This window comes from Lagenorhynchus albirostris, chromosome 3 (assembly GCF_949774975.1).
Source record: "Lagenorhynchus albirostris chromosome 3, mLagAlb1.1, whole genome shotgun sequence".
In the NCBI taxonomy this organism is placed as follows: Eukaryota; Metazoa; Chordata; class Mammalia; order Artiodactyla; family Delphinidae; genus Lagenorhynchus; species Lagenorhynchus albirostris.
In genome coordinates this window covers 118999661-119027207 of record NC_083097.1, presented here as the reverse complement: position 1 = coordinate 119027207, position 27547 = coordinate 118999661, and the positions used below count along the sequence as shown (strand labels likewise).

The 27547-nt window shown below is 45.2% G+C and overlaps 1 protein-coding gene across 12 annotated transcripts in view; it reads right to left on the bottom strand.

Moving 5' to 3' along the window:
- Positions 1-26509, bottom strand: part of ARHGAP26 (Rho GTPase activating protein 26) — a 543304-nt gene extending 516795 nt beyond the window's left edge. For all 12 annotated transcript variants that reach the window (XR_009539612.1, XR_009539613.1, XM_060143876.1 and 9 more), the window contains exon 1: positions 26050-26509. Coding sequence is in view for 10 of the 12 variants with exons in the window: in XM_060143876.1 (XP_059999859.1) it covers positions 26050-26203 (154 nt within the window). In the remaining 2 variants the exon portion in view is untranslated. The remainder of the gene's footprint in view (positions 1-26049) is intronic.
- Between the last annotated feature and the right edge of the window lie 1038 nt (positions 26510-27547).

Below are 27547 nucleotides of genomic sequence, written 5' to 3'. Positions count from 1 at the left end.
GCATCAACATCAACTGGGAGCTTGTGAGAAATACAGAGTTCCAAGCCCTATATCAGAACCTGATTTTAACAAGGTCCCCAGGCGACCTGGATGAGCATTGAAGGTTGAGAAGCACTGTTCCAACGCAGCCTGGGAATTAGTCTTTGGAGATCATCCATTATACCACTGATGTCTTGTATTTTTAAACCCAGCTTTTAAACACAGTCTGTAGGGCTTCCCTGGTGGCGCAGTGGTTGAGAGCCCACCTGCCGATGCAGGGGACACGGGTTAGTGCCCGGGTCCAGGAAGATTCCCACATGCTGCGGAGCGGCTGGGCCCATGAGCCATGGCCGCTGGGCCTGCGCGTCCGGAGCCTGTGCTCCACAGCGGGAGAGGCCACAACAGTGAGAGGCCCGCATACCGCAAAAAATAAAAAAAAATTTTAAATAAAATAAAATAAATTTTAAAAAAACAGTCTGTAACGAAGTTGCAAAACCCAATACCTCCCTTAAAGCTTAAGTAAACTGGAATCACAGACGAGGCTTGCTGTGAAAGAACTCTTCCTAAACTAGCCAGGAGAGCAAATTGGCATGTATCTGCTTCTTGACTTTGCTAAATCTACACATATAGCAACCACGTAGGGCGACAACAGCTATGACACAATGAAGCATCCTTTATCTACCCTCAGAGGATCCAGTTATCACCTAAACAGAATCCAAGCCTCTGCCAGAGATTCCAGAAATACCTATGAGTCAGTCACCTCTGAGAGACACTCACACAACTATTCACCTTGCTACCCACTTGAAAAATGAAGGAAGCCACTTGCAACATTCATCAATCTTGTAGATTACAATGCTATCTAATTATAAAGATACTTGTTGGCTCAGTCACTGCTTTTCTGTGACGCCTAAAATAAGTCTCTTAATCATTATGTGTCCCAGCTTTTCCCCAACTGCAAAACAGGAACCCTAGCATTTATGCCCCCAAGTATGCTTTAGGGATTAGGGAAATGATGTTTTCAATGCTCTTAGATGTACATCTGTGCTATTTAGTTCATATAGCTTTGATTATGTCACTGTGCTACTCAAAACACTTACACTGGCTTCCCAGTATCCACTAAATGAAGACAGTCTCTTCACTGTGGCACCCAAGTCTTCTATAGTCTAATCCCCAAAACCCTGGCATGCTTATTGCACAGATGCTCCAGCCAACCCAGACTGGTTATGGTTCCTGAGCAAACTCAGGCCTTTTCAGTCTCTGCTTTAGCTAGTGAGATTCCTAGTAGAATCTCACTACTACTAGGAACCCTATTGCCAATCCCTCCTAAGTCCAAACCCACTGTATTGAGATCCAAAGTATGTGTAGGCGTTGGCCAAAGGGGATGGGGAAGGCACCAGGGATACCAGGCAGAAAGAACAGAAATATTCAATGGGTTGAACCCATCATCCATTGGAGAAACCAAAATAAATTTAGGAGGACTGGAACACAGAGCACAGACATGAAGACAATGTGAAACTAAGGCGCAGGCAGGGGCCAGAGGACACAGGGCTCAGAAAGTACTATCAAGACATCTGCACCTTATCCTAAAAGGGCTAGTGAAAAGGTTCTTGGGCTTCCCTGGTGGCGCAGTGGTTGAGAGTCCGCCTGCCGATGCAGGGGACCCAGGTTCGTGCTCCGGTCCGGGAAGATCCCACATGCCGCAAAGTGGCTGGGCCCGTGAGCCATGGCCGCTGAGCCTGTGCGTCCGGAGCCTGTGCTCCGCAATGGGAGAGGCCACGACAGTGAGAGGCCCACGTACCGCAAAAAAAAAAAAAAAAAAAAAAAGGTTCTTGAAAACAACCAAACTATAATACTTGAGAACTGTTTTAGGGAAGGCAGAAGGTACCTCTAAAGACGTCTTATGAACCTCTTTCAACCCACTGTGCCCACCAATGAAATTCAAACTGTTTTCAGGAAATATCTGTGGCAAATTTAATAGTAGTACATCATCTCTTTTAACCTGAGATTATAATCACAGAACTATAGACCAAATAGGAAATTTAGCAATCATTTACTCTAAACCCTTATTTTAAAGATAAGCAAACTACAGTCCCCAGAGATTAAATGATTTGCTCAAAGACAGAGGCAATTTGTGGCAGAGTCAATATTCAAACCCAAGTCTCATGGATTTCTAGGCAAGGGAGAACAGGATGCAGTAAACATTCCAATATAGGAATCAAAGCATTCATTCATTCACTCAACAAATATTTATTTATGTACCGGATGCTATTCAAAGCACGGGGAATACAGAATTGAACAAAGATAAATATCCTTGACCTTATACAGTTTTCATTCTAGTAGGGAGAGACAGACAAAAAAGAAACCATAATAAATAAATTATATAGTATGTTAGAATGAGAAACGTACTACAGGAAAAAGTAGAATGGAGAAGTAGGATGGGAGGGGCTGCCAGGTTAGACCTCACCGAAAAAGCGTCAATTGAGCAAAGACTTAAAGAAGGTGGGAGTTTGCAGGATACTGAGGATTTGAAAGGTCATGTGATTTCTACCCATTCCATCATAATTTGCCTGTACGAAGTGCAGGTAATAGGTTGACATCCATCCACCAAGTTCAACAAACAAAAATCCACAAAACTCACATTCTCTCTGATATACAGAAAAAAAACAACTCTCCTTCCAGCTTTAATAAGAGGCCTTGATAGGCTGATGAACTGGAATGTAGTGAAAAAGTGGATAAGGAGGGAATTTCAGGCTGGAAGCAAAACAAGTACATATTCTACATTTTGATAATGAACCAAGACAATTTATTTCGGTTACTGCCAAATATGGATTAAAATGTGGGTCGCTTCCTGAACAGACCAGAAATGAAACTGAGATTGGCACCAAGTTCTCAAAACCTGATGATGAGTTGTCCAGAACAGAGAAAAAGCAGGCATCAAAAGAGGAAGAACAATGGAAATTACAACTCTTAGAGCTCAACCCCATCTTCCCCCCAGAGTATGCTGTGTAGTGGCAAAGGGTCACCATCATGATTCCAAGGAGCCCATACTTTCTGAGCCATCCTCACAATAACCCGATGAGGTGGGTACTTCTATCAGACTTACTTTACAGATGACAAAACTCAGACAACTGAGTCTCTGAGAGGTTAAAATGCCCACACGGTTCACAAGCAACATGGATAGGAATGGAACCCAGGTCTGACTCCACAACCCATACTGGGGCTCAGCAAACTGTGGCCCCTGAGCCACGATGGGTTTTTCCTTATTAAATGGTTGTAAAAGAAAAAAAAAAAAAGGCATAGAAGAAGACTATGCGACAGAGACTGTATGTTGCCCACAAAGCCTAAAACGTTTACTATCTGGCTCTTTACAGAAAAAGTTCGCTGATCCTTGTCGTCTAATCCACTAAACTAGCCATCAGCAGATTCAAAACAAGTGCTGCAGGATATATTCTGCTTCCCAAAACATAAGTATCACAAGGGGAAACAGGCTCTGGAAAATGGAGAACTATTTTCGCATACTGGCTGGGCTGTAAGATAATCAACTGTCGCCTGGGAGGTTATGGATCTGCTACGTTACTTAATAGTTCTCATACAGAGTTTTGTGTTTTTTACAGTTTGTCCCAGCAGGGGCAGTCCCCTCTCACCCTCCTATCCACCGGACACCCCATGCCCTGCTCACTAGGCACGCGGCTCCCAAACACTATTCTCAGCTGCCCATGGTCTGCCCAATCCTGGTGGTCCCCAGGGCTTCCTCACTGTCTCATTTCTTGCCCTCCAGATCTGAATTTCCAGGGTTACTTTACTTAAAAATAGCCTGATAGCCCAAATTAACTTATCCAAACATGGCCAAGAACCATGAGATATTTGGGAAGCAGAGCCCTTTCTCTTCCCTGGATGACCCTGTTCAATCTATGCAGGCCAGGGTGGAGGAATTTTGTTGCCCTGGCAGCCCAGCAGCTATCCCCTCTTCTTCTGTATTTACAGCACCCTAATATTCCTCTGGGAAACCATCCATTCCTGACACTTGGAACATGGACCTCATATGCTGTTGACTCCACTCTGGGCTCAGGCCAGGGGAGCTTCAAGGATTATCTCAAGGATGTGCACGTGATTCAACAAAAAGCCAATGAGAACCACGCTCAGGGCTTCGGTTCGAACTCTTGGCCACAGGTCCTCTTGCCAACGTGAGGGAAGAGGCTGAGAATGGCATCAACCTATACGAAAACAGCATGGAGAGATGCAGAGAGACTGGGGCCTACAGACACCGTGTGAGCCACGGGACCCGGGCTGGTCAGAAGTCAGAACATCCCTGGGCTTTCCAGCTCCAGACTACAATCAATTCTCTTCCTGCGTAAGCAGCCGGGACTGGGTCCTCCCTCCCTCGAGATAGAAAGTGGCCTGTTTGGCATGGTCAGAGTGGAATGGAATCGTCATGTCTACAACGTGCTTTATGAAAACCGACTGCAAGGATGGTGATAACAAAAGCTGCCTTCACAGTCAGCAAAGTACCTCACCAACACTCCACGTCCATGCTGACAGCAGGGGAAGCTCGCCTCTCTTCTCCCAACTGCTCCCGGAATGTGGGGCTCCCTGAGAGCTGTCCTTCTCATTTAAGGCCGAGTTATCTGATTAGAGCTGAGACCAGTGAGGCTAAAACAGTAAGACTCTCACAGTCAGTCTTTCAAATTAGTACACTTGATCTCCTCCCACCGAAAACTAGTAACCCTCAAGCCTCCAAGGGAAAACAGAGAAAAAAGGCAAAGGGAATTTAACAGTCAGTGGGTGAGTTCTCGTGCTTCTATTATGTCCAAGGTTGCTCGGCAACGGGCCTCAGCCTTGTCATTCCTGTGGAAGAGCAAAGGAACGAATGTCAGACCTCCAGGTCACGCAGCATGTCCTGTTTATACCCCGAGACTCCAGGGCAGGGGTGGGTTCGTGCTGTTCTACAAAAGTGGCCAAATCCAGCCCACAGAGCACCTGCTGTCTTCAGGGGCTCTCCCACACCGGCCTCGAACTTTCCCCTTCAATGAACGTAAGCTGTGGATGTGGATGTGCCCCCAAAACAGATTAAAAATACTTTCAGAAACAGCTTGTTAGCAAAACAGAGAAAAGGTTCTGACACGGAAAGAGCTCTGTTTTTATTTAGGAAGATAGTAGAAATCAGCAGGGAGCGGAGGGCATGGTGTACAGTCGGGAAAACACGGGCCAGCTGGTGTTTCAGGTTCAGGACTTTCTGGACTCCTCCATGATCCTGTGCATTCCCTGGCCACCTCCAAGGATTTGGATGCCGAAAGCACTGCCACAATGCTCTGTGACTCTAGGTCATGAGCTCATTTCCAACAACTGAGAAGTGAGTGGGGACAGAGATTTCTGCATTTGGCAACACGTTTTAGAAGTAACTGTGGCACCAGAGCCCTGCACAGTCAGTACACTGCAAGGGAGGGAGGGAAAGAATGTGGGTCAGTGAGTCTCTAGTGCTCAGATGTCGCCAAGCGGGGCATATGTGCGCACACAGAGAGACGCGATGCTGTTTCTTCTCTCTCCCTGCCCACTCCTAAATTAAATATCTAAGAACGGTGGCTTTCCACACAAAACAGAGACAGAGCCCAAGAAAGACAGGAACAAGAAACTGATGCTCGTGCTTAAATCTATTTAGCAAGACAGCAGTCCTAGAAAGTAAAGGACTGTACGGGAAGCACTGTCTTTTGTTGGCCGATTCCCGTTAAGACCCATTTGTCCACATAAAACTATCCAAATGAAGTGATATTCACTCTTGTAAAAAAGTCACTACAAGGTTTCAGAAAATTTTTCTACAGACAGTATGCCTGGGTGGGAGTAATACCCTGGGAGAACAATGTGGTCCCAGCTGGAAACAGTCAGCAAACAACACACAGCCTGCAACATGAACAAAAGAAATATTTTTTTAATATTTTTAGAGGAAAATGAAAAACAAGTCTTTTAAAATTGATTATCAGGCTTATAAAGGATGCCTTCCCATTTGTGCTACTTTAACTAAAATGATTGTTAAAACTTAACACCTTTAAATGAGAGGGTACAGAGACTACCCTAATTTTCAAAATCTCTCTTTTTAAAGAAAAAGACATGAACAATCAGCCTTGTTGACTTAAGAATCAGCTGTAAGTCCCTTTCTTCTAGGTGTGAAGATTATGAAAAGAATCACCTCATAGAAGGTTAACTGGCCCAGCCAAGGGGACCTAGGCCTCTCGCTTGGTGCTACTTATGACACAGATTTTAAAACGTTAGATTTCTCTTTCCTTTCCTCTGCCTCATAAACATAAAGATAAAGAGGTAAAGAAAGATCTAAGAGAGAAAAAGAGCCAGCACAGACAGAGGGATGGGCAGCAAGGAGGAGGTGGGTGAAGCATCAATCAACCCTTCGTTCTGATTCTTGCTTTTTCTAACTCATCATCATTTCCTGTGCTACCCCAAAGGTAGACTGGATTGTCATCCAATCAGAGCAGTCACATCTGATCCGTCCAAGAAGGACTCTTTAAACAAAATAAAATCTAAAGAGAACCAAGAGATGCTCGAGGCCATGAACACTTAGAGTTGCTTTCAGAACACACAGTCAAGTGGTCGGGCTCTTTGAAGGGACACTTGATATCATTCATTCAACACGCACTGGGGAGTTTAAAGGGTGGGACAGGTACATTACCTATAAAATGGGGTAACGGCATAGAGAAGGGGGTCACGTGGTCAGGGGAGGACTCTTTAAGGGGACCTTTGGCTGAAACCTGAAGGAGGAGAAGAAGCTGACCTCATGAAGAGCTGTAGCAAAGGTGTTCCAAGCAATGGAAAGGTCCTATGGCTAGAAAGTGCCTTGTCCTGAATCCCCGGAGAAGCCAGCCTAGATATGTTCTCAGAACGTCGTGTGCTGTTGTTTTCCTCAGAACCGCCTGAGTGTTCAAGTCTGCTGAGAGACAAGAGCGGTGGGGAGGTGGTGGGCGGGGGGAAATAAAAGGACTGGAGTTCGAAACGGGAATAACTCATGACCAGAGGATGGAGATCACCAACCTCCACTTAACACCAACACTTATCTAAAAGGCAACTTTTTGTCCAGTCCTGCAACAGATACTTAGGTTAGACTTAAGGACAGAACTCCCTGTTAGAAGTCAGCTGCCTGCTCAAAAAAGTGAAGGTGGTCACCTCTAGGTAGTGAGGCTAGGGGTGGGGTGGGACAGGCACCCATGGGATGTGCTACTTTTAGAATGGCTTCTGACAAGTCAGCATCCCAAACAGTCCTGAAGAAGCTGCAGAATCTTGTGAGTGGATGTGTGTAAAACAAAGACATCAATATAATAATGACCAGAGTATGAAGCCCAGTCTAATTTCTAGAGATAATCCCTAATACATGGGTTCATCTCCAGTGAGAAAGCCAGAGACTCAGATGTAGACACTGCACAAAGACAGTTTTTTAAACATCTATATTATTCCTACCTTACAAAAGGTGAAGTAATCAGTCATTAGAATAGCAATAGCTGCAGTGACTTGGGCCCAGATGCTGTTCACAGCTAGCTCATTTAACCCTTATAATGTTCTCAAGCAAGCACTATTATTCCCACTTTATAAATGAAGAAACAGAAGATTTAAAGGAATGGGCTAAGATTATAGTCAGCAGCATAGCACTGGTTGAGAGCAAAAGAGTTCACAGTGGATAGAGGTTCCAATCCTGAGTCCAATACTTTTTACTTGGATGAATTACTTTTGCTTTCTGTGTCTCAAGTTTTCCAGTCTATAAATTGCGGTATTAGTACATACCATATAATACCGTTGTGAAGGTGCAATGTAATAAAGTTTGTAAAACACGGAACAAAAGGTTCTGACATATAATAAAGTTACATGGTGGTAAACATGCTACTACTATTATTATTGTTCAAATGAATGTAACCACATGCATTCAATATATGGGACTCTTCATTCTGTGGAACTCTAAAAAGACATCTTCTCTTTGTCTCCAAGGTTCTGCTCAACTGGCAGGGAAAACAAGGGAACAAGTAGAGAGATGGGAGCTGAATCTTAAAGATATGGAAAGAAATGGGACAGCCTATATAAATTTGCTTAAGGAGCTAATGATGGCATAGCTAAAAGAAAGTTCATTATAGATTGGTTAATGATCATGGAAAAAAGAGAGAAACAACCTAACTGTCCAAAAGTAGGTCATTAGTAAGTCTTGAAACAGTACACATGGAATATTACACAGCCACTAAAAACAATCTCAGAGAGTGGGTAATGATATGGAAAGATGATCATAACCTGAGTAGAAAAAGATGATAAAAACTAAAATGAGTATCTCTAATCAGTACTATTGGTATGATTTGCATTTTATTCACCTGTAATTTCTAAGTTATCTCTCATCAACATGCATTACTGGTGTAATCAGAAAAAAAAATTACAAGTTTGTTTTTGGAATGCTTGGTTTGTTTTGTTTTGTTTTTTTAATGATTAGCCTACATGATGAAAAAGGCCAGGGATATACACCTCAAAAGAAGGCAGAAGGTGCATCCTGCTTTTTTCATGTTAACGACTTTGTGAACCATGGGGTTGTCAGGGGAGGGAGAGAGATGTAAGCTATCTGATCCAGGTCTCATTTACATATGTCCAAAATAAATTGTTTCCAGAGATTCTACTGATAAAGACTCAGATTTCATCATACCCACTTTCCTAACCTATCCTAAATAGGTTTCTAGGTCCCTAATTGGCATTATAAATATACATAATTATATCTGGACCTATTCAACTAACCCAAATACCATGCTCTCATTCAGTGTCCCCAAATTTATTTTCGTGAAATATAAATCACTGACCCACTTTTGTTGAAGACAATCTTAACAGCACCCCCATCTCAATGATAAAAAATGAGGCTTGCCATCAGGTCCCATTAGAGAAGAAAAAAATAAGGTCCCCATCAGAAAAGCTAACCAGCTGGCCAGCCGTTCTATACCTTCTCTGGTTCTGAGCATCCTTTCACCTCTGGAACCTAACACAGGAAGTGTAACAGGAAAGGGGACCCCACACAGTGTTTTCTACAAGATGGGACCACTGATAGCCCACATTTCTTCCTGGTTCTACAGATTCACAATCACCTCAAATCTAGAAGTCTTTTTAACTAACAACCCTAAAACTCTGGAAATTGGTTTCAGGTCATTCCCTTCACAAAAGTCTTTGTTTTTCCCAAAATCAAGAGGTTAGAGATCAGTCACTTTTTTGGCCCTTTAGCAAGGCAAAATGGAGTGGGGGGAGGGCACAGTGAAAGAATGAGAGGAAAAAAGAAGGGAAAGAAAAAGAAGGGACAGAAGCAACTGAGAGAAAGAGAAAACAAACAGGTGGTAGAGGATGTGTTAGCTACATCTGGGCTAGCATTTCCTAGAATACAAGGTCTTTTGTAGGGAAGAAGGACTTTCATGTTAAGCCCTTAGATAGCCCCAAACCACTGCCATTTCAGCACCTATGAAACTTACTTCTTTACCAACAGTTCCTAGAATAAAGCTAAAACCCTCCAAATGTGACTATCCAAATCAGTGTATCACTGAAATTTTTTCCTCTGTAGAAATAAAGGATGTTACTCTCTTCAGCTCAAAACAAAGGCATCTACCTACTGGATACTGGGTGTTCCTTCCCACTTAACACCAGGAGATCACTCTCTCCAAAGGAAGATCAAAACCCAGAGAAAGACAGGATAAAAGAAGTCCTAACCAGAGACCTACATGCACTCAGGAATGAGTGTGAATTAGTCCTGCCGCACTAGCACATTTGTCAGGGGGGTGAACAGAACAGAGAAGGAGTTCCAGATTCAAACACCCTGGCACTGAAACTGCAGCATTCTGGAGAAGCACAAATTGTTTGAATGCACTGAAGGAAAAGGATATGTAGCTTAACACGATCTAAGGACAAAGCAGACAGGAGAGCACCACACTTTGGACCGTGGGTTAAAATCCTGAGGAAGTGGTTGCCTAGGGCTGGGGGGAATGGGAAGGATGTTGGGGATGATGGCTAAGGAGTGCAGGGTTTCTCTGGGGGATGATGACCAAATCTATTCTATAACTACTTGTGGAGATGGATGAAAAATTCTGTGACCATACTAAGAGCCATGAACTGTACACTGTAAACGAGTGAACTGTGTGGTATGTGAATTATATATCTCATTAAGCTGCTTTAAAAAATCCTGAGACAGGACCTCCAAGGTCTCTGCCCACCATTGCCTAACCCCATGCTGGTACATTTGAGGAGCTCAGTATCTTGCTGCTTGAGGTGTCACAGTAAGAGACATGAGTCATCATCCTTCTCCTCTGTAACATTTCACAAGTCTTTCATTTAAGATAACCACCAAAAGCATTTCAATCTTCTTTCTTAAAGAGACTCAGTTCTCCAGATTTGAGGGGAGGGGGAAGATGAGACCCCAACATTCAGAACTGAAACTTGTGAAAACAAACCAATTTTGGGTTCTCATCAGTTGATGACCATCTTTATGCTTGAACTCTGTGCCTCAAAAAAAAAAACCCAAGCCCTGATGGGTTGGTTGTCTTTTCATTGCAGTATGGCATGAACTCATGCCAGCCGGAAGAGGTGGGGGAGAAGGAAGCAAGCCAAAGACAGATCCCAAAAGACACGGGGGCCAAAAGCTCTCAGTTCCACTCCAGTTTTCTGTGCAGTGGAGCAGAGCTTCCCTGCTGGGAAACTGATTCCAAGCATGCTGGCTCTGTAAAGAGGAAATGGGATTTCTTTCCGGAGCCAGAACCATCTTGTAGCTCTACACAGAGCTGGCAACAGTGGTAGCTTGCTGACCTTGCACACTGAGCTCAGGGCGGCCTCGATCAGAGGGCCAGGAGACGGCAGCAAGCAAAGCCATCTGTAGTCTCCAAGGCCCGGTCAGAGGACCAGATGCCTCGGGCGCAGCCGGGACTGGGCGAGGCATCCATCCCCAGGGCTTGCCTGGCCTCCATACCTCCCACAGCCAGAGTTGTGAGACTGATGCTGGGCTGGGTACCAGCCCAGGGCAGGATTTGTGTCAAACATCTCAAGGCACTAGTCAGATACAATAGGCGGCAGGAAAGCCGCAGGGCCCATCTCCCCCGGGGTCCCACCATCAGTGGCTGCGGTCTGCTTTGTCACCCAGCCCTCCCACAGAGGCTGAAAACCAGCTGAGATCAGAACAGAGATAAGGAGGAGCGGTTGCCAGAAATGAGTTGCCCGAGGGCAGCTCTGAGGCAGCAGGTGAAGATGAGCCTTCTCTGGGTTTGGGGCACCTCACCTTCCAGGACCATCCACCAGTCCCTCTACTGCTCTCCCCAAGACAAGAGTCCCCCCTAGCTGTGCAACAGCTCTGACAGCTCATTACGCTTCCTCAAGGTTTTTAGAGAAAAAAAATGTGCAACATAATTACAAGCTCCGACCCCAAATGACTTTAACCCTGACAGGACTCACTGTGGGAAAATGTGTGCCCTGTGACTGCCCGTGAGCATGAAGTTTCCCTGCAGGAGCTTCTCCGACCCCCAGTGCCACAGAAGGGTCCTGGCTCACAGGCCAAGCTCATGGGACAACTGGATCCCAGGCATGGAGGCACATGCTGAGATATCTGAAGTCGGGAGAACTCGCACCCTTTGGAGACAATCCCCCATCATTCCTTGACCTGCCATAACTTCCCCTTCCAGATACCTGAGGATGGCCGGCACAGCTGTGCACTGCAAGGAGGGGACAAAGGATCTGAGACAGGCTTATGCAGAATCTCCTCAGGCCTATTCAACTTAATGAGTGGTCCGAGGACCCCCTCCATGCAAACCACCTGCAGAGGTCCCTGCAAAGAATGCAGATTTCCGGACCTCACCCCAGAGCCTGTGTACCATAATCTCCTTGTGGGGAATCCAGGAATCTGCAATTAAGGAAATTCTTACACACATTCACATTTAAGAACCACTACCTTATAACAAGGACAATCTAGAAATGACAATAATGACATTCCGATTACAGGGCACTTACCATGGGCCTGCTTACCCTGCTACTCACAATACCTACAAGAATCTCATTTATTCCTCAGAATCATATTGGAAGGTGAATATTTATCACCCTCGCACTTAAACTGCTCTCTCTAGTTTCACCTCCAAAGGGCAAATCCAAAGACCTTCGAGCAAGCCCTCACCCAAACTGCCAGGAGGACACACCTCGTACTTAATCAGAACAAATCTCTCCATCCCTATTCTACCCACCTATTCTGCGGAATGTGAATATTCCCCACAATTTCAGCCCCCACTCTCTCCTCTTACTCCGTGCCAGTGGTTCTCTACCGGTGCTGCACATTAGCAGTACCTGCAGAACCTTTAAAATTCCCCAGGCCCAGGCTGCAGCCCAGACAAAATTACATCAGAATCTCCAGGGATGAGTCCCAGACTCATCTACCTGGAGGGGATTTCAATGGACAGCTAAGGTGGAGAACCACTGCCTGGACCTCTAATAGCATCTGGTGAAACCCAAACCTACAGCAGTACCTCCATCTCTCTCTAGAGCACCTGACCTGTGCTCCCCACCACCTGGTAGGTGTCTCCACCTGTAGGTCCCATGGAAACAACTCAGCAAGGACACTTAACCCTGCATCCCCCATCACACACCATGGTTCTTCTCCTGGGGTGCACAGTTCAGCCAGTGCCCCAAGCCCTAAGACAGAAACCCTGGGGACACCCCTGCTCCTCCCTCCTCTGTCCACTGTTGACTACGTTCTCCTCTTCAGCCACACCAGCAGGTCTCCCATGAAAAGTGCCATGGAATCTTGATTTCTCCTTTATAATTTATGGGCGTTCGTTTGAATATTCAAATAATGATTCCATTGAGTAAAACAGATTTTCAGTAAAGTGTAGTCCCCGCCACTTGCTCTGCATACTCCCTGACACAGTGCCACCTACCCTGACACCTGTACCTTAGTCTGAGCAGCACATCTTTTTTTTTTTTTTTTTTTTTTTTTTTTTTTTTGCGGTACATGGGCCTCTCACTGTTGTGGCCTCTCCCGTTGCGGAGCACAGGCTCCGGACGTGCAGGCTCAGCGGCCACGGCTCACGGGCCCAGTCGCTCTGCGGCATGTGGGATCTTCCCGGACTGGGGCACGAACCCGCGTCCCCTGCATTGGCAGGCGGACTCCCAACCACTGCGCCACCAGGGAAGCCCATGAGAAGCACATCTTTGCCCTTCCCTCCTCTCCCCTCCCGGCATGATGGCCACATGATGTCCGTTCTCCCACACACTTCTGCTTCAGGGCAGTGCGAAGCAAAGTGGAGCTCAAATCACTGGTAAAATATAGGACTATTTTAGATGATACAATGACAAATATTGTTCAATTTAATGATTATGATTCAATGACTATTTAAAGATATTCTAGAAAAAAATATATTGCTAACCACATCAAACCTATGATTTCAGAATGCTATAAAGTTCCCGTTTGAAATAAACATAATTTTTAATGAGTAGACTTTTTCAAAATAAATACATGTGGTAAAGGTGGGGCAGAAATAACCTAGGTGTTTTAAAAGACTGATGGTTAAGAACACTGTTTCCTTGGACTTGATGTCTTCACTTGCCTCTCCCCAAGTTCTCTGCTCCCTCCCCCAGAGACCCTTTTAAACTGATAGGAATCATTGTACTGTGGACTGTCTGTTCTTCCCTGGCCTCCTGAAGAGCAGGGACTATGCCCGCCCTGTCCCAGAACTCCACTACCAGGAGCCTTCCACCCCAACGTGAGCAGTCCCAGGCATGGGAATAGAGACCACAGCCAACACGTGCCTTCCACCAGGGGAAGTGCTAAGCTCTGCCGAAGAGGCAGCCAGAAGAGAGAAGGACAAAAGCGCACAGCTCCCTCGCCACTCCCCAGAGAAGCTTCGCCGACAGACAAGGTGTGCCTACTGGCCCAAAGTCAGGGTCTCCAGTCACCAAAGGTGGGAGACTGCCCTCCTTTACACCTGCCAAACTTCCGAAATAATGCGCACACTGCACAAAGATAAAAACTCAACAGCACCCTCAATAGAACCACAAACAAGCTCTCTGGCGCCCCGCATGCAAGTGATCCCCAATCCAGCTCTGTCTCATTTTAGGGAATGACTTTGTTGTGACTTCTGATCCCAGAATGAACAGTACACACAAACTGGGGAGTAGGAAATGGAGAAAATTCTAAGTGTTGTTTTATTACAGACGCCACCCTATAATGAACCAAATAGTGAGTTTCCTTTCTACTCTAAAATGTGATTTATAAAATTCAGTTCACTCAGAGCTTTTCAGAAACACTCCTATGAGATATTCATTGAAATGAAAAATGTACATACCCTCTGGCCCAGCAGTTCCATTTCTAGAATGCATCCTACAGATCTACTCACGCATATGCCCATGACAGGTACCAGGAGGTTCACAGCGGCATTGCTTATAATGGTAAAAGGTTGGAAATCATCTAAATGTCTACTATTTGGGGACTGATTAAATAAACTATGTTATGTCCATACAGTGCAATACAATGCGATGCTAAAAATGAATTTGCTCTATACGTACCAATGTTGAATAATATTCAAAATACATTAAAATCGTGCAAAATGCAAAAATATGCAAAACAGTGCATATGGTATGCTACTGGAGAAATATATAAATCTGTATTTGCTGGCACATGCATAAATTATATCTGAAAAATATTCAAGAATGGGTAAAATGTTGCCTGCAGTAGAACAACTAAGGATTTGGAGACAGGAGAAATTTGAGGATGCTCACATTCCTTCTTGTCCCCTCTAAATTGTGTACTATTTATAGGTGTTACTGACATAAACTTTCGAAAAAGAAACATAGGTATGAATTAAAATAAAAATGCTTTTTAATTTTGTTTCATTTGCTCAACTGATAATCATCTTCTACACCTGACCCACAAGTGTGATAGTGAGATGTGCAGTCAGGAATCTGTTATGGTTTGGGTCCTATCTGCTTGACAGTCTCTGTGGCACAGAAACAGCCTCAAGTTCAACTCAATCTGCCTGGAAATCTATCTAAAGTCTCACGGGAGAAGCCAGTTCATATTTTCAAAGTGTTCAAATCAGCCTGGAATAAACTTAAAAGCACATTTGATAGCAAGATCAGATGAGCTTTGAAACCTACCTGTGGTGTTTTTACAAACCATGTAAAATGGGGTTTATTTTGGCTTTTCCTGTGTGGCAGCAGCAGGAGTCAAACCTTAGCTACTGGCTTGGCCCAGAGAAGCCAGCCAGTTAACAAGGTTTGATCCAGAATTCCCAAGCCCCTCAACCCTTTGTCCATCTGGCAAAGAAAACACACACACACACACACACACACACACACACACACACACACACACACGGACACACACACACACACGGACACCCCCAGCCCCAGGAATCTCCTCTTTCTAAATATAGTAAGTACTGCCCAGTCTCCAAGCTCACCCTCTGTAGCATTCTGTGCCTTCCAACCGAGGTGAAATGAGCCAGATATAAACACACCATGACAGCTTCTGGCCCACACTGCCAAGCTGTTTTCCTTACTATTTCCTCTCTTTCTCCACTCTGGGTTTCTACAAAAATGTGTAAACCCCAGTGACTATAATTTGTAAATATGCCTTTGGCCACTAAGGCTATTTTCCTCACCCCACCAAATGTGATTTCCCTGAAATTTGAGGTCAGAATAGCCTATTATATATGGGCAAAGCCACATCCCATCTCCCATTTTATCTGTAAGAACTTGCAGCTCAGAAAGGATTTCGGACAGGTCCAAGGCTAATTAGGACACAGCCAATTAATTGTAATCTCTCTCTCTCTCTCTCTCTCTCTCTCTCTCTCTCTCTGCCCCCACCCCGCCCCCACCCCCGGTTCCTTTAGAATCCGTGTCAGTGCCTAACAGAAGGGCTTGTTCAGGGATGCAAGGACCTAAACAGTCGATGTCAAAGAGCTTTAAAAAATGGAGGCTGGCAACAACTCCACCTTGAGGAATCTATCCCATGGAACTCCTGGGACCCACACACAAAGGTGGGTGTGCAAATACTCACTGCAGCACCTTCTATGCTGAGGCAATCCAAATATCCCTCAACAGGAGACGGGATAAATAAGCCATGGTATCTCCACATAGCAGAGCTCTCTGCAGGCATTAAAAAGAATACACTGTGTATGTGTACTGACATGGAAGATCTCTAAAAGAGAGTCTCAACCAGAAAAGCAAAACACAGAATAATGCATATTCTATAACCCCCCCTAAGAAAAAAAAATATGCACAGAAAAAGGACAAGAAAAAAAGCACACCAGTGGTTAACTCGGGCAAAAGGGTGCTTTACTCTGTATAGTTCCACACTCTGTGATTCTTTTATGATAACGTATTCATGAACTGCGTACATGAATTTTTTTGTCTTTGCACTGTAAGATTAGGTCATCCATTAATACTGTTCATTTTACCTCCAAAACTAATCCTTCCCAAGTCATCTTTATTTCAGAAAATAGCACCATCATTCACAGAATTGCTCCAGCTAAAAACATTTGAATCATTCTTTTTTTTTTTTAAGATTTTTTGATGTGGACCATTTTTAAAGACTTTATTGAATCTGTTACAATATTGCTGCTGTTTTATGTTTTGGTGTTTTGGCCCTGAGGCATGAGAGATCTTAGCTCCCCAACCAAGGATCGAACCCACACCCCCTGCATTGGAAGGTGAAGTATTAACCACTAGACTGCCAGGGAAGTCCCTAATCATTCTTGGCTTTTATTCTCAAAGTCCAAATCCAATCAAATAGCAAATCTGTGGGCTCTACTTCCAAAAACACCCAGAATCTGACCACCATCTCCAGTGCTGCCACCCTAGCCCAAGGTGCCATTGCCTCTTACTTCACCTATTATAACAGCCTTCTAACTGCTCTCCTTGCCTCCATTCTTGCCCCATTAAATTATTCTCCACACAGTGGCCCCCATAATCTCTTAAAAACACAAGCAGGATGATGTCACAACCTCCTCCTGGCTTCCCATCACACTTAGAATGAAACCCAAACTCCTTTCTGGGACTCAAGACCTCTAGGACCTGGCTCCCGACCTCTCTCCCTGTTCATTTGCCATCACTCTGCTCCAGCTACACTGGCCTCCCTGCTAGTCCTCAGACACCCCATGATCTCTCCCACCTCACGAATTCTGCACCTGTTACCACCACCTTAAAAGCCCTTACTCTAGGCTAGGGCTTGGAGGACACAGTAAGAGTGGAGCAAAGCTGCATATTTGAAATGAAAGCCTTCCTCTGGTGGCCTAAGATATATAATTTGGAACATACTGGGTTATAATTTTAAAAATTGAAACTAGGGTCAGTAAGAAATTTAATCTAGAAAATCCACTTTGTTAGCTTCATACTGGCATCCCTCCTTTGGCTAACTTTTAAAAATGCAATGGCCTAAACAGGGTAGCAAAGTCACCTTCATGAATTGCTTTCCCCAATAGCTTGGTGGTGCTAATGGTTCCTCCCTGACCCATTCTCATGTGGTCAATTCCTGGGATTTGTGATCATTAGCTTACACTGGCCAACACTAGGAAGTTCAGCCTGAGGCCTCTGCCCGGAGGGATGCTGGCTGGCCTAGCTGGAGCAGAGATCTGAACCACAGCCGTGTCAGAATCACCTTCCAAGCCCTGGAATGTGAAACTGATCAGTCAAGTGCATCTGAGGTTGAGGTAAATGCAAGCAGAAAGTCCTCAAATGAGGGCAAATAGAGAAAATCTACCGAGGGGAGTGGTGTTCACTTAATCATCAAAAGTTTTATGGGACTAAAAAAAAAAAAAAAAAGTTGTATGGGACAAAGTAAAAGGATAAAAAAAAAAAATCCAAGGTATAGAATAGTGCCCAACAAAAAGATCTGAATAGACATGTCAGCAAAGAAAATGCACCAATGGCCCTTAATCATATGAAAGGATGCTCATCATCGTTAGTCATCGTGGAAATGCAAATTAAAATCAAGAGATATCACTTCACGCTCACTAGGATAGCTACAATCAAAAAGACAGACAGTAACAAGTACTGGTGATGATGTGGAAAAATTGAAACCCTCAGACGATCCTGGTGGGAATTTTAAAGGATGCCTCTGCTGCAGAAAACCTTTCGGCAGGTTTTTTTAAAAATTAAACATAATGGGCTTCCCTGGTGGCGCAGTGGTTGAGAGTCCGCCTGCCGATGCAGGGGAAATGGGTTCGTGCCCCAGTCCGGGAAGATCCCACATGCCACAGAGCGGCTGGGCCCGTGAGCCATGGCCACTGAGCCTGCTAGTCCGGAGCCTGTGCTCTGCAACGGGAGAGGCCACAACAGTGAGAGGCCCGCGTACCGCAAAAAAAAAAAATTAAACATAAGTTTATTCATACATCCGAGCAATTCTACTCCTAGGTAGGAAATGAAATAAGAAATGAAAACACATGTCTGCACAAAGACATGTATTTCAAGGGCTGAAATTATTCTGCATTATACTGTAATGGCCAACACACGTTATTATACGTTTATCAAAACTCATAGAATATACAACACAAAGAGTGAACCCTAATGTAAACAATGGACTTTAGTTATAACACTATATCACTTTTGTAACAAATGTACCACCTGAGAGGAAAGGGTGTGAGGGACTCTATGGGAACTCTCTATACATTCCACTCAATTGTTCTGTAAACCTAAAAATGTCTCTAAAAAATAAAGTCTATTAATTATATTTTTTAAAAAAGGAGGGAGGGGAGAACTTAAGCCTCAATCAGTGTGCTGAGTGCAACAGATTAGATGCAATTTATTCAATCCAATTGAGAACAGAATAATTGGATTAAAGTGGAAGGACTTTTTTTAAAGCCAGTGTTATATAAAAACTACAAAATCTTGTTTGGATATAATCTGCCGTTGTTTATATTTGTATGAGAAATACTCCAAATGTCAGTACTGCAAATTACCACCGTTTACAAATAATTAGGAAATGCCTTTTTTTTTTCTTTTATTTGAAAGGTGCTAAAGCAAAGCAAAGGAGCTGAGAAAAAACTTTTTGCTACCTAACTCCATAAGCATTTGTTCCATTAGGATTCTGTGAGTAATATAATTACTCCTAAACAAAGCAGGTTGGCACTGAACAGCCTTTGGGAATTTATACCATTAATGAAGGACTCACCTCACTACTATAAAAAGCCTACACCAAGTCCTAAAGAAGTATAAAAGGGTGACATGCTCTAAGCACACAACTCTTGATGTTGATTTTTTTTTACTCTTGTTTTAATGAGCAAAGAGGATGAACTATTTATCTTAACAAATCAGACTCTAGAACAAGTTTTTGGCCTCCATGTTCAATGCTTTATTACCCAGTTAAAAGAGAATAACTTTCAGTTATAAAATAAATAAGTCATAGGATGTGATGTACAGCATGGTGACTATAGTTAATAGTACTATAATTGTATATTTGAAAGCTGCTAAGAGAGTAGATCTTAAAAGTTCTCATCACAAGAAAAAGAATTTGTAATTATGTATGGTGACAGATGTTAACTAGACATACTGCAGCGATCATTTCATATTATATACAAATAGCGAATCATTATGTTGTACATCTAACATCTAAAATGTGTCATTTATATCTCAATTTTTTAATTTTTTAATTAAAAAAATAAATGAATGCTAGGAACGTATGCATTTTCTAAAAAATATTTAAAAAGAGAGAGAGTCATTGGTAATCGGTGCTACTACCCCCAAAGAGCAACTCTACTGCTTCAAAAAGCCAAGAGATAATCAGACGCCCTCATTTGTCTCACTAGCCTACAATGGCTCTTTAATCATATGATGAAGAAAGAAACACAAAACTTCAGAGCACAATACAGAATCTTAGCTATTCTTTGCTACTCAGGACTCAGAGTCTGAAAAAGAACGGGGACAATATTCTCACTTAATCTAGCACCTGCTGCATGTTTCTTCTTTCTAGCGTCTAGATCTCCGAACAATTTGCATCTTCACTGCCAGTGTGTCTACTGAAGCACTGAAGGGTCATGTTCAAGAGAAGGCCCTGCAGTCCACAGTCAGCTTCAAAACTTGGTTGCACAACTTCCTAGCTGTGTGACCTTAGACAAGTTACCCAAACTGTAACGTGCACACAAATAAGTATTCATCCCACCGGACAGAGGTATAAAGACTCACGAGACAATGTGTGCACTTAGCATAGGGCCGGGCCCTTGGTGAGTGTTTAATAAACAAGAGCTGCTGGCGAGGTTTCAGGTTTTCTGTTTGCTTGTTTGTTTGCTGAGGAAACTGACAGTGCCCCCAAGGTCTTACAGCGTATATGTGGTAGAGCTCGGACTAGACATCAGGTCTGCCTGATAACAGAGGCCTGGCTCCTTGCATTGCACTCTGCTCCCCAGACCTGGGTCTCCTCAGGCTGCATATTATGGGCTCCAAGTTAACTCGTCCGAGTCCACTTCTTAAATGAACTCAATACTGATGTGTTCCCTATCTACATAAAAGGGCTGGAGCCATATATAAATGCATTCTTGGAAGGCATCTTGTGGAAGGACTGCTAAAGAGAATGTTATGTCAATGCCCACTAGGATTACTAATGTCCAGAATCCAGACCACTCTGAAATGTGGCATTATCCGTGGAGATGAGTGGTTATCAACCCAGGACCAGAGAAGATTTCTGAAACATTTAAGACAGACATGCTTTTTCTGGAACACGTCTGTCAGACTGGGCATTTAGATTATGGCAATTAATGACAGCTTGCACTATATAAGAATATAGATATAATTTTTACTTTATTTTTTTTTCCTGTAATGTGAGTTTAGGGTCCCTATTGAGCCTCATGAATGCCCTCTGGCAGATATTATTAAAACTATTTAGATCTCATCTTTTTTTTTTCCTTAAGTAATGCACTACCTAAATGTTCTTTCTTCATGCCTTAGCAAAAAATCTTGTAAGTGTGATCTCACTTAAGTACATCAGACTTTTTATCTGTCTCTCTGCCTAGGGTTCGAGTTCCAAAATACAGAATTTTGCTTTGTATATATAGTTATGACTACAGATTTACACAACCCTATTTCTGTTAAAAGATAAATGTCCGTTGAATTTAAGATTTGATTATTGACAGACAAACAGCAGCTAAAATTTATTGTTGTGGGTTTTGCTGGCATTCTTATAAAACTACTTATTTCTGTTAAAATTCTCTTTGGTTGCCTTGGAGATGTGATGCAGGTCAGAATTACTAACCTCCGCAAATACAATGAAAAAGGCATGTCATCCCCAAAAAGTCTCATGAAAACTATGGTCTCATAGTTTTTTTGTAAAAAAAAAAAAAGTGTCTCCCAGCAGGCTACCAACCACAGAGTAAGGCTTTTTTCAGTATCACACACCCTGCCCCAACTTGACTGAAAAGCTCACTGACAGAAGTGGTTGGATCCTTGGTCTTGTTTCGGTAGTCTCCCCTGCGTCCTTCAAAGTACCATGAACTAGAATGAATCCATCCCCTCCTCCTCATGAGACACCTGGGTTTTCCCTAGGACATGGTTCAGTCTTTGGGACTCCACCTCTACTTAAACCCCACTGAAGAAGAGCAGCTTATGGGTTCAAAGTTTCCCACCTGAAATTCCAATCAAGAAAACTGTGCCTCAAGATGCCCACCACCATCTAAGAGAAAACTATTAAAATTACACTTCTGATATCCAGAAGGGGCAAATCCACAGAGACAGAAAGTACATTAGTGGTTGACTAGGGCTGGAGGGCGGGAGGATGGGGAAGGAGGAGTTGGGAGCAAATGGTGGGGAATGACTGCTTATGGGAATGGGATTTCTTTTGGGGGCAATGAAAATGTTCTAAGACTGACTGTGGTGATAGCTGTACAGCTCTGCGAATGTACTAAAAACCATTGAACTGGATGCTTTAAGTGAGTGAACAGTATACTAAGGCAAATTATATCTCAATAAAGATATTCTAAAATGTGCATTCCTGCCCCACTCCTCCCACCTAAGACTATCAAAATAAGAGAACTCACTCTGTCTCAGAAAGAAGTCACACTTAAAGGGGTATATCCCCAGCAGCAAGTCCATAAACCAACTCTGAAGGTGGAAAGAAACACAGTTCCTGAAAACCCACATTACCTCTCAAAACCAACAGCCTAATTCACTTTCAGTTCTGTGAAACCACATTTGGTTTGCCATGGAGTCCATGAGACAGCCAGACATGAAGTCCAGTGCATTCTGCAAGCTTCTCCTGCAAGGCAAAGAGAGGCAGCCAGCTCAGCCACTGGATGGGGGGGGGGGGGGGGGGGTAGAGGGGTTAATCTAGCAAGAAGATGGAAAATTTAAGCTATCAGAATGTTATTAGGAACAACAGAGATGTTGAGAGACTTTTTATTTTTTGTCTTTTACTTGTGGGGGCTTTTTTGTCATAACCATGACTTTATACAAATAGGATTACCAGGCTTCTTCCCACCAGTGGTTAATACATACACAACTGTGTAAGTTACCAACAACTGGCGTGAAGAAGGCATGGGCCTAACTCCTTGCATCCAAATCAAAAAACTGTTCATTTGGATGGACAATTCTGCTCTTAGCGACTCTTGCTCCAAGTCTTGACAACCCTGAATGCTGGAAGATCATAACAGCTATCATTAATTGAGCAATGCTATGCACCAGGCTTCAAGCTAAGTGCTTTCTTTACATGCACTGTTTCATTTTGTGCTCACAGCAACCCTAGGAGGTCAGAGTGGCTACTCCCATTTTACACAGGAGGAGCTCAGGCTTAATGACTCACCCAGAGTCAATCAGTAGGTGATGGTGTCAAGAATGAAACACAGAAAATCCTAAAACTCTTAATTCTACAAGTCTGAACTTCATCGCCCGCCTCTATCATCTTTACAGAAAGAAAAAAGGACTAAAACACACAGAATCCTCTTGACTGAGACACAGATTAATCAGGTCGAGGAAAGAGTGCCCACAGAAAAGGCCTGGACAAATCAGCACAGAAAAAAGTGACTCGGAGTCACCACATCAAACAAGAACTTTCTCCAAAAGCAGGATTTTTTGAAATGTAGGTCCCAAATTATTTTATTGCTTATCTTCCATGTGTCCAGCCCAGAGGTTTGAACTCCAGGGAAAGACTTCAAGGAGTTCATTTGTTTATCAGATTATCAAGGGGAATCAAGAGACAACAGACCTACAGTTTTGCTTGAGAGTTAAGTGCACAGGCTCTGGAATCAGACAACTTAATTGCTGTGATGCCTTGGGCAGGTTACTAATCTCTCTGAGCTTCAGTTTCCTCCTTCATAAAGTGGAAGTAGCAAGAATAATGATCTAGCTGAACTTCAGCAATCCCAGTTTTATTGTCTCAGATTAACACACAATGGAAACCTTAACCCAAAGATCTGTGAAAATTAATTACAAAATAAAACCATAAAATTTTAGAGCTGGAAAAGCCTATAAATCATCTAAACCAGTGTTACTTACACAATTATGTATTTATTTTTACGTATGTATTTTTTAAAACACTGGCTTTACATTTACAGCAGTGATAAAGACGATCCAAAGAAAATGAATACAAACACTAATATAGTAACATACAATGCAAGAAGCACCTAATGACAACACAATGCCCGAAGTCTGGTAAATAGTAATCACCTGTACCCTTTTTAAGAGGTCACATGACCTGTTCAAGCAGTAGTAAGAATAGAAGAGTATAGTTAGAAATAGAGCTGGATATTAAGAGATTAGAACACCTAGTTCTCCCCCAAGTTACAGAGCTGGTCCACTCCACTAGCCAATTTGAATAACTCTTTAATTTTATCACTGCACTGTTTCCTCCTACCCAAAGAATTCTTACATGCCCTCCCCACCCCCCAAAAGAACAGTAGCAGGCAAATAAACTGCCAGTCACACAAATGCATCCTCCTCAGACTCAAGGCTGAGATACAAAATGCAAGTCCAGATTCCAACAGGCTTGGTCCAGGGGGTCCATTCTGGGCAAGAGGGATGGGGCAGAATTAAGAGCTCAGCATCAGCAGGAACTCCAGCTCTGGCTCAGACCATGTGGAGGCTCAAAAACCACCCTGCCCTTAGAGCAGGGTGGCTCTGCGCTAGTGATTTCTCCAAGTCTGTTTTCTCATTTGTAAAATGAGTAACAGTACATGAGATAATTTGTGGCTGAAGCAGGGCCTGGCATGGAGTAAGTCTTTACAACCACAGGGGCAGCAGAACTGTCACTACTACTTCAGTGCCTGGGGCAATATCTAACACACAGAAAGCACTCTAAATGTTTGCTAAATAAATCAGAGGCCCAATTAAAGCCAGCCTGAGAGTCACTCAAAATTCATGGGCCCGGGGCTTCCCTGGTGGCGCAGTGGTTGAGAGTCCGCCTGCCGATGCAGAGGACACGGGTTCGTGCCCCGGTCCGGGAAGATCCCACATGCTGCGGAGCGGCTGGGCCCATGAGCCATGGCCGCTGAGCCTGCGTGTCCGGAGCCCATGCTCCACAACAGGAGAGGCCCGCGTACCACAAAAAAAATTTAAAAAAAAAAAATTTCATGGGCCCAACCTATAAGTGGGCCCCTAACTTACTCCAAACCAGGGTCACATATTCCCTGAACCAACGATGGTCCTGGTCATTGACAAAAGAAGAGTCTGTTCATATGCTTCAGGTCACAGCCTCCAGCAGAGACCCTGCCTCTGAGGAGCCTTATCACATCAAAGTTCCATGTTTATTTCACCCCAAAACACTGGCACTTGCTGCCTTGGGGCTCCACTGTCTCCCTCTTCATTTTCAGAAGCAACAGGCTCACAAAATGACACCTCAGGCACTTGACTTTACATCTCCTTTATAGAGGCTTGGGGACAATTCTCGCAGCTAGGGCCCCACTCTGCCAATGCAAGCTTTCTTAGCTGAAAGATACCACCTATGAAGAAATCCATCACAGAGAAAGGAAAAGTCAAAGACAATTCCACTGTCTGCCTTTTTTCCTGATTCTCAAAACTAAAAGATGGACCAAACTATTTTTAAATGGGTAGACTGAAAAGGCACCCAAAAAAAGAACTCAACAATCCAAGGCACTCAACAATCCCTAGAGCACTCCTGTTTGGTCAGAAGGAGACATTCCCCGGCTCTGCAGAAGACAAGGCAAATCATACACAGAATGCAAAACTCATTTCTCCCCTGCCAAAGGGAAATTTGCAAAAATTGTTTTACAAAAGGTTTGAGGATCTATAAGGATGAGTTTAAACTTCTCCTTTCTGAGTGAGGACCGAGGACATTCCTTCTCAGACTTTTGAGTTTTCAAGGATATTGGGAGAGGTAAAAAGGGGAGCGAGGGAGCGGGAGAGGGAGAGGATATGTTCGTTCTATTTTTAAACCCTCGCCCACAGTTTAGAGTAAAGGAACACTCTGATTCTGTACTCCCACCCTTATCACCTTCTGCTAAACACAAGAATCAGAACCTGCACACGTACGTGACCCTGATTCTAGATCTGGGTGGTACAGGCTGCCAGTACTCCAGAGAATCTCGAGCTGACAGACCATCCCACCCACCCCTTCTCTGGGCAGCAGCTGTGCCTTTCGGAGAACCCGGCGGCCCTGAGCAGGCTGGCGCTGCGCCCAGGGAGCGAAGAAGGCACAACCCGCCTTTTTCCGAGGGGAGGCAGCGCCCCCTTGGCGGGGCCCACTCCATTCCCAAGGCTGGGCACCCAGGGGTGAGCAACTCTTCCCCAAGGGAGCGGGAGTCGTGGACGCGAAGGGGTTTCCCAGCAGGCTGCGGCGCACCAGGCACTCCAGTCCTACTCCCAGGACACCTGTGTGCCGCGCACACCCGCCGCGGCGCCCCAGAGCGCCACTCGCGCTCGGTCTCCTCCCAGCCACCCCGGAACGCAAACGGCCGGGCGACGGATCTTTTCCCTTACCGTCTTGTTGCTAGTTCGCCCATTTTACGTATCCTTCCCGCCCCACTACAAGCATCTACACCCGTCCCTCAGCGCCCGGGGGCAGAAAAACAGCCGGACACGCGACCCCCAGGGCTGAGCGCCTCCCGACGGCCCCTCCCGCCCCCGAACTCCGTCCCCGCCAGGCTCGGGGGCACTCACTCTTGAGCGCGCTGACGAGTGACTTCCCGTCCTTGATGAGCTCCTTGATGAATTTGTTGGTCTTGTCCAGCTCCGCTTCGTGTGACTTGAGCGTCTCTCGGAAGTGCGGGCTGTCGAGGCAGCAGTCGCTGAATTCGAGCGCGGGCAGCCCCATGGTGTCTGCGGCGCCCAGACGGGGGGCGCGCCTCCCCCGGGGCCCCGGCGGCCCGCAGCCCCGAGCACGCACGCGGCGGGACCCCGGCCGGCTCCCGCGACGGCCGCCGGCTCCACAGGTGTGGCGCCGGCTAGCCCTGCGCGCGGTGTCTGCGGGCGCGCACGACTTCCGAACCGAGCCGGGACTCGAACGAAGGGCGGCTGCTCCGGCGGCGTGCAACCGAGCGGCCGGGGAGCAGGAAGCGCAGAGACGGACCCGCAGCGGCGCCGGGAAGGGAACGAGAAGTCGAGCGAGTGCAGCCGCCTCCTCCCCGCCTCCTTCGCCTGTTCGCTCTCCAGCAGCCTCGAGCGCCCTCTCACAGCAGCCTGGGCCGCTCCGCCGGCGTTCGGACCGCACTAACGTGCTAGCAATGACCTAATCCCAGCCAAGCCAATCAGACGTCCGGGCCTCCCGGGTACGCCCGGCCCTTCCGCGGCCATAACCCAATCAGCGGTGTCCGGAGGCGGGGCCTGGTCCAGGGGGGCGGGACCCACGCCACTGCCTAGGTCCGCAGCACAAGCTCCGCCCGCACCCGCCCGCGCGGTGTTGCAGACCCGGAGACCCGAAGGTGAGCGCTGCGGCATGCCCCGTACCTTGCCCGCCCGCAACCGAGATGGTGCGTCTGAAGGTCTGGGGAGCGGAAGAGCCTAGATGTGCCGAACATGAAAAATCTGGGAATTTAGGGCTGCAGTCCCCCTCACACTTCAGGCAATCGAGCTTGCACTCAAAATGCAGCCTCCTGCCCCAGAGGAACCCCGAGCGCACCAAGCGACCACACCGCCCCTAGGAACAAGCTCCTTCTTCCAGTCGAGCAGAAAATATTTTCATCTTAAAATTACCAGCTCTTCTTGCCTGCAGTCTTCCCGCCCCCTACAGTCCGGCCCCTTCACGGCCACTCCTACTCAAAACCCGCCCACGGCTGCTCTCAGCCGAAGGATCTAACATCCTTACGAGAATTTCAGCCGCCTGTTGTTTCACTGCTGGGCACCTAACACAATTTTACATAATTACCTCCACTGCCTGTCGTCCTTTGCTGCATCGTGAGCTTCAAGAACACGAGCCAGTTTTCTTGTGCGCTGCCGCATCCCTAACACCTAGAACAGTGGCCGGCATCTAATAACGGATATAACAGATATTGAGCGCTTACCGTGTGCTATGGCGATTGATAAATATTTGTGGAATAAATGAATGGATCCTTTCCCCTCCTACCCCACCCCACCCCCAATGCGTTGCCCTGTAGCCCTTTGGTTCCACCACAAGTACCAATCCAGGCAGCTCACGCACTGCACTTGCCAGGCTGGATCC